The sequence below is a fragment of the Tinamus guttatus genome, unplaced genomic scaffold, assembly GCF_059628265.1.
Source record: "Tinamus guttatus ecotype Peru unplaced genomic scaffold, ASM5962826v1 Tinamus_guttatus_pri_ptg000291l, whole genome shotgun sequence".
In the NCBI taxonomy this organism is placed as follows: domain Eukaryota; kingdom Metazoa; phylum Chordata; class Aves; order Tinamiformes; family Tinamidae; genus Tinamus; species Tinamus guttatus.
This window is the reverse complement of record NW_028288825.1, coordinates 676,168-683,081: the sequence shown is the minus strand read 5'-3', so window position 1 is coordinate 683,081 and position 6,914 is coordinate 676,168. Positions and strand designations below refer to the sequence as shown.

At 46.5% G+C, this 6,914-nt stretch overlaps 1 protein-coding gene across 1 annotated transcript in view; it reads right to left on the bottom strand.

Annotated features, from left to right (window-relative positions):
* Positions 1–5,767: 5,767 nt before the first annotated feature.
* Positions 5,768–6,914, bottom strand: part of SDK1 (sidekick cell adhesion molecule 1) — a 350,062-nt gene continuing 348,915 nt past the window's right edge. Inside the window, exon 45 of the mRNA XM_088527753.1 lies at positions 5,768–6,045. Coding sequence (XP_088383879.1) covers positions 5,773–6,045 — 273 coding nt within the window. The 3' untranslated portion in view covers positions 5,768–5,772. The remainder of the gene's footprint in view (positions 6,046–6,914) is intronic.

Genomic DNA, 6,914 nt, shown 5'->3' with positions numbered 1-6,914 from the left:
CACCATCGGTGTCGCTGCAGGGACCGATCCGTGGCTGCAGGGGACATTGGGTAGTACCTGCAGAGGGGCAAAGACACCCCAAAAAGGTGGCCCTGGGGGTTACCCGGCCCTGAGTTTTAACGCTTCTGCATTAATAAGTGGGTGAGAATTTATGGGCAGAAAGTAACAAAAATATAAGGCTGATCGGCGTGTAAACTATCTGAGAGTGTCATTTTAGCAGAAAAGCAGCAGGGGATTATAAGATTTTACAGTCCAGAACTAACAGCTTGGAGTTTCAGCCTGTTACATTTTCACTGTCCTGAGCTGTTAAATCGTAAGCAGACTGGCAAGGCACTGAGAAATTTCTCTGAGCCAAAAATAACAGAAGAGGCTTGAATATATGTCCCCCCCCACCAATAAATGTACCAAGGACACACACTTTTAAAAAGGGTTCTTTTAATCAGAAGCAAGTTTGCAAAAGAAGAAGTAACTTTCTCATATAAAAGAGCGGAGTGGTGAAGGTGAGGCTAACAAAAGGTGCAGAACAAAAAACCAGGTCAGATCCCCCAAGGAGACACTGAAGTCAAAGCAACGACCGGATCACCGGGACACACTGAAGGGTAACGCTGCGACACGGCTGACTCTGATGCTCCTGATGCTCTGATGCTCCGCCGCTGCGACACGGCTGCGTGCGGCGGTCCTACCCCTAAACCCACGGCGGATACCGAGGAAGATGAGGGACTCCATGCGAAGAGCGGCAGCGCGACCGGCTGCAAACTCACTGCCAGCTCTCCCGTTGCAAACGCCATCGCTCCAGGCTCTGGAGAAGCAGATCTACCTGGGAAACCCTGGCGCGGTCTCTGTTTCCAAGGATTTGAGCCCCAAGGAAATACATCGTGATCAAATAGCCTCCAAGTGAAGTCATGCATTCGCTGCCAAACCACATTTCCTGCCAAATCTCATGGCTCCGAAGCCATTTAAAATGCGCATGTGTCAGCCTCGAGAAGATAAAAAGAAGACAAAAAATTGTGAGCGAGAGCCCGAGCCGCAGCTGGCGGGGCTGTCCCAGCCCTTGTGCCTCCCCTGTCCCCATGCCATGCGAGTGCTCGTCCGCGCTGGCTCTCTGCTAGCCGGGGTGGCAAACTTCACAACTGCACAAGGTGCAGGCCAACCTTCGGTGTCGGGGAAGAGATGTGGGTGAGAGGAGGAATAGAGGAATACAAAAAACTTGTACACTTATATAACTTCACTTGAGCAATGAAGCTGCTTAAGGCTCCATGCCCAGCATTTTCAGTCTTACTGTGCTCCTAATTTGCGGGTGGCTTTTTGCAGGGAGGAGGGTTCAGGGATACTGTACAACCACATCCCCATGCAGGTGGCTTTGGGGAGAAGAAAGGGTGACCTCTCCCCACGTGACGTCTACTAACACCTCGGTGCTGCGGGGACTCCACGCGCTGTGGCAAAAATCTATAAAAACGACCTAGAAAATGTGATTGAACTCCCAGGAATTCCAGTTCGAATGAGACTGTTTACAATGCAAAGTGCCTGTTTAGCAACTGCCCCGTGACGGCTTTTCCTCTCCAGATGCAATCTGTCACAGCAAGCACCCTTTTGGCTATTATCAATAAAGGAGTTATCTAAAAAGAGGAGGTTTCGGGATCATATTCTCTCTACAGGTCTCAAGTTGCTGGGAACGCTGATTTCTACTGACCCACTCAAAGGGTTTTGTTCTTCCTTTTTTCTCTTTCGAAGTTTCTTGACAAATTCCTTTAATGAAAGGGATGGTCTGAAACAAATCTCAGTCTGAAAACAGCAAGTGCGAAAAGACAACAGAGCTATCTGTGCATAAACAGCTATTTCTCCTCTTTTTCTGGAGAACAAATTGGATAATCTTTAGATGACCCAATGGATTTCTTGAGGGAAGAAATGACAAGAATAATAAATGTATTCCCACATCAAGACAGACTCAGATGCTTATTCTAAACAACTGCTACAGCAGCTTCTGGCTGAGACCTGGGTGTAAGCAAATAAAATTAGGTCATGGCCCATCTGCAAAGCATCACTGGCTTTAAGACTCAAAATGAGGAAGGAAAAAAAGTTCCTTTGGGTAATGGAGCAGTTTCCCTTTTCAAATACTTTTGTCTTTCCTTCTCTCCTGCAATGCCCGTTTCCAAAAGCAGGATTGCTGACCGTAGTGTGATTCCTTTAGTAAATGTTGCTGAAACCCTCCGCTCTGTTCTGGTGAGATCTCTCCCTGCCCTCCCCAAGGAGGCTTTTCCAACTGGTAACTCCCAGGCTGGGGTAAGAGGAGGCTGTCACTGGGGAAAATAAAACAGTGCCCTCTCCTGTCCCTTCTCCCGTCTCGCACCCAAATGGCAAAGGTCCAAGTGTGAAACGGACTTTGGGGGGAATATAATGTTCCACTGAAAATGGGCTGGAACAGTGCAAGGGGCCTCGGATGGCTTATTTACTCATGTGCACTTTTGCTCCAGAGCAGGATTTATTTACAGAGACAACCTGAGGTTTGGGACTCACCGGGAGCATCCCTGACGGTGGTGGTGGGGGTCCTCTCAGCCCTGGGAGGGGCAGGAAGATGTGGGCACCCTTTTTCCCCAAGAAACTGGGCGTTTCCAAGGCTTTTGCAAGAAAAATGAGCTCTCATTAAACTGCTCCCTGGAACGTCTCTCTTGGCCATTTCATTTTTTTCATAAGAGCCACAAAGAGACCTGAGAGACAAGGGAAAGTAAATAAATAAATAAAAAATAAATATTATAAGAAGGAATGTTAAATATAAGCTTTCAGTTTTCAAGACTGTCCTGAACAGGAAGATGAAACAGAAGTGAGTTTGATGGGTAAAGTTATTTTAACACGACAGCCAATGTTTAAAAGTCACATTTCAAGGCTGTGACTCTCAAAAGATTACAGCTCCAAAAGACAGCTTTCTTGCTAACTGATGGGTGTTTCCTTCCAGATAGGACAATTTACCTGATATGTGAGGTAAATAAAACATACCTATTAACCATATTTACAAGTACAGCATGCTAACAACAAGGCACAGGCATCATGCACACAGCTAGACGAAGTAGTGGGCAGGAGAACACGGATCCTACTCTTATCTCAGGGGGGAGCCGGGCAGGGCACTTTCATGCTCTGCAAATGCTTAAATAAAATAAAACCTGCATGGAAGAAAATCCAACCTCCTAACAAAAACAAAATCCCAAGGGGAGCGTAGCGCAAACTGGGATGGAACAGAAATGCCTGTGTTCAGATCAACAGGTCCTAAAAGAATCACACCCGACGTTCTGCTCCGGAGGCAGCCAGAAGAAAAGGGCCGTAGGGCCAGCCCGTCAGGCGCTCATTAAGCCCGAGGGTTTTAGCTGCAGTTGGCTCTAAGGGAGGACGGGAAGACGGGGCCAGATCTTGCTGATCCCCGTGTTTTTCTCCAGTGGAACAGCACCACGAAGTCCACTTCTTATTCTATATGGTTTCCTTGCTTCTTGGGTCAACGTGGAAGGGAGTAACTGCACCTTACGCCAAGCAGACGTGTGCAGGAGATGTGGAGCTACGCTTACCTGCAGAGCAAGCTCTTCAGCAGTTCCATCTACTTTCTTCTAACCTGCTTCGCTAACTCTCTCAGTGATCCTTGGAAGCCTCTTCCTGTAACGCTACCTCTCTCAGCTGTTGGATAAGCACCATTAAATCTCCAACAAAAACTGCGCTGCTATGTCACATGTACAGAAAACAGGGTGTCTAAAATACGTAATCTGATGCAGGAAACAACAAGGGAGAAGGAAAACGAGTCAGAAAGTCACACAGATAATTTTGCCTAAGAAACAAAACAAAACTCAAAGGATAGACTGCGAACAATTTTTTTGTCAGTTCAGTAATTAAAGCAAAGTCCATATGGCTTAAGAGAACAGTCAAAGTGCACAGAAGGCAGTGGTTTTGTTTATGTTCCTCTTCACAGTAAGCACATTTCATCCTCTTTGGAGCCCCTTCTCCATCCCACACACATCCTATCCAGGTGCAGCAAAGGGGATGGTTCACAGGGTTTTGGTGCAAGCCCAGATTTTTGCAAGTCACTTGCCATCTAATGAGCTGTGGATCATTATCTCATATTCAAAAGCACTTGAACACACAAACACTGGAGTTTTTGGTTTTGAATTTTTTTCTTTTTTCTTTCTGGAGCCTTTGGGGAGGAACATTAATCCAGTGCCAAAGCTATCCAGAATCGGTATGCACCAAGAGCAGCAGTGCTCAGAGGCAGTGCCAAGGAATAAAAGCAGTTCTGAGTTCATTTGCCTTGTCACAGGTGCACTGAGAGGTGACACCAATGCTGAGCTCGCCCTGGGCCCTCACTGCTCAGCTGAGGTGCCACCAGGCCACTCCTGGGCACCCGACAGCCTCAATGTGAGCAAAGCAACTTGCTGCTAAACACAACAGGCTCAGGAAAAGGATGAACCTGGCTGCAGTTCTGCAGGGGGAAAGAGGAAAGCAAAAAGGGAGCCGTACAAAAGGATGGAAAATAAACTAAAAATCCCCTCTCTTCTTCCAAAAGACTGTAGCTGGAAGTGCACAAAGGAGCCTGTCTAAATGTGCACAAGATAATCCATGACCCTAATGCTTAAAAAGACTAGTTAGCTTTATTTGGAGACACTGCTGCTTCTCTTGGATACAAAGGTGTAGAATCAATAAAAGGCACCTGTGGACACCAGAACTCACCCAATCTGTGTGACAAGTCTTTGTACTAAAAAAAAAGTAAAATCACACACACCCAGCTACCATGTACCTTTTCACAGACCAGTAAGCAGTGCTGCAGAGCCTGGGCATGCAACGATGCTCAACTTCTACTGACAGGGCAGGAGAACTTTGATGATCAAAAAAATTATCAATTAGTGGACTATTGAGCTTGCAATCTTAATTGAAACTTGCCTCTGGCCTGCTGCATTATGTCCTTTGAATTAAAAAAAAAAAAGTACAATTTAAATGGCATATGCAGTCCACAAGGGAGTCCATAAAAATAAACTGACCTTGCATCCGAATTCTTCCCACTTGCTTCACCCACTGCTGTCTAGAGCTCTCTTTTGAGCTCTCTCCTCTCCTACGGGCCCTAGAACTGTAAAATTTAAAGAATGCAGCAGGTCCCATTTTGAACAAGAAAGAAAAGCAGGTCAGCAATTGAGTACAAAAACACCAGTAGTGAGCCTAGAGCAGGCAGTGACACATCTGAGCCTACGTTAATCAGCCCGTGCTCCTAACGTGGGCTACAGCAATGAGGAGAGAGGAGGCGCCTGCTTTTCGTGTAGAAATTTGCCCTTTCTCTATATTTTCCTACTTGACCTTGATGATAAGGAGAATAAAAAATAAAATAAAAAAGGGAAGGAAAGGAAAAGGAGCCTGGGAGGTCTTACAAGTTTTCTCTTCAGATCACATCACAAAGTCACTCATTGCATCTAGGGAATTCACCTCCTTGTTTGGGAACGGGGGCTAGGAGGAGGGGAGAGAAAGCAAAAGGGAAGAGAAGGATATGGGAGCTGCTTCCTGAAGCAGTGTTACAAAAAAGCGGTTAAAAAACCCCTACTATTCACAAGTGGTTAAAATTGTCACTTTTCAGAACTTTTTTCTTTTTTTTTTTTTTAAACAAAGGTTCAGCTAGTTCAGCTCCTTATCTTTAGAGTTGATTGTCTTCGGGAAAAAAAAAAAGGAAAATAGCCTCGTTGGTGTTCCCATCCATTCTACCCTGATAGAGAAGTTACCCACACAGTTCACACGCACACAGTCACCGCGCCGGCGTCACACGAAGGACGAGAACCCTGTCACTGGAGTCCGGGAGCCGGGCGCGGGCTGTCCCGTCGGGGTGTACACCCCTCCTGAGCTCTGTGTCGTGATGACAGTCTGGAAATAGGGTTCTGCCTCGCTGGCCGCGCACTCCTCGTAGCGGTAGGACGCTGGGTGCTTCACCCCCTTCTGCTGGCGCTTCCAGGAGTTGTAGTACGTGGGGTCGCTCATGTAATGGTTCACGAAGGAGTGTTTGGGCAGCTCGTCTTCGTAATCCGAGTCAGTGGCCTGGAGCATCACAGGGGGGAAAGAAAAGCCAACCATTAGCATCTGTGATTTACCTCGCTCCACTCCGAAAGGAATTATAGACAAATTTAACATCAGCAGTTGGGAAAAGCTGCAATTTTAGAGTAGAACGGTCTGCAATCCAATTGCAATATGCACCGGACTGTAGAAAACTGCTGTGATCTGATTTAGCATGGATCTGCTGGGAGAATCCCTTGAACTCCAGCAGTATGGGATGCAGAGAAACCTGTGCTGATTCACTGCAGAGCACTGCTGCAGGAGCTAAAGGCTCCTGTTTCAAGAAGAAGATGCAGGGGAGAGCAGAGATGTCACAGGGAAATTAGCAGCTTTCAATCACAGCGCCAGAAAGCTCACAATTGTAATTTCAGACAGGTGAAATGTTGATAAATGTTGATCAAAGAAAATTATTGAGAAGCTTATTGAGAAAATTATTGAGAAAATTATTGAGAACACAGAAGTTGCTTTCCTGAGACGGCTCAGGCCCTGCCTTGTATTCGGAAAGGATATTACCCCTTAAAACATTTATGTGTGGTGGCTGGGCTGTAAAAAGCTTATATCAATAGATAGAGCTGAGGAGCTCTACTAATATGCAACCCAATATGCTCCATGCATCTGTCCCCGCTCGAGTGCTGCTGCGGTGCTACAGCCGGCGGAGTCGCAGGAGGCCTGTAGATCTCCTTGGAATACAGAGACCAGAGCAAAGCCTTGGCCAGGGCATCCCAATGCACCTCCTGCTCCCACCAATAACAGCCACGGCGTTATTCAGCACACAGACATTTCTTGAATAATTTCCTTATCTCATGTTTCCTCTCAGGATCTCCAGTTTCAGCATGCAAAAGCTTTTTTTTTTT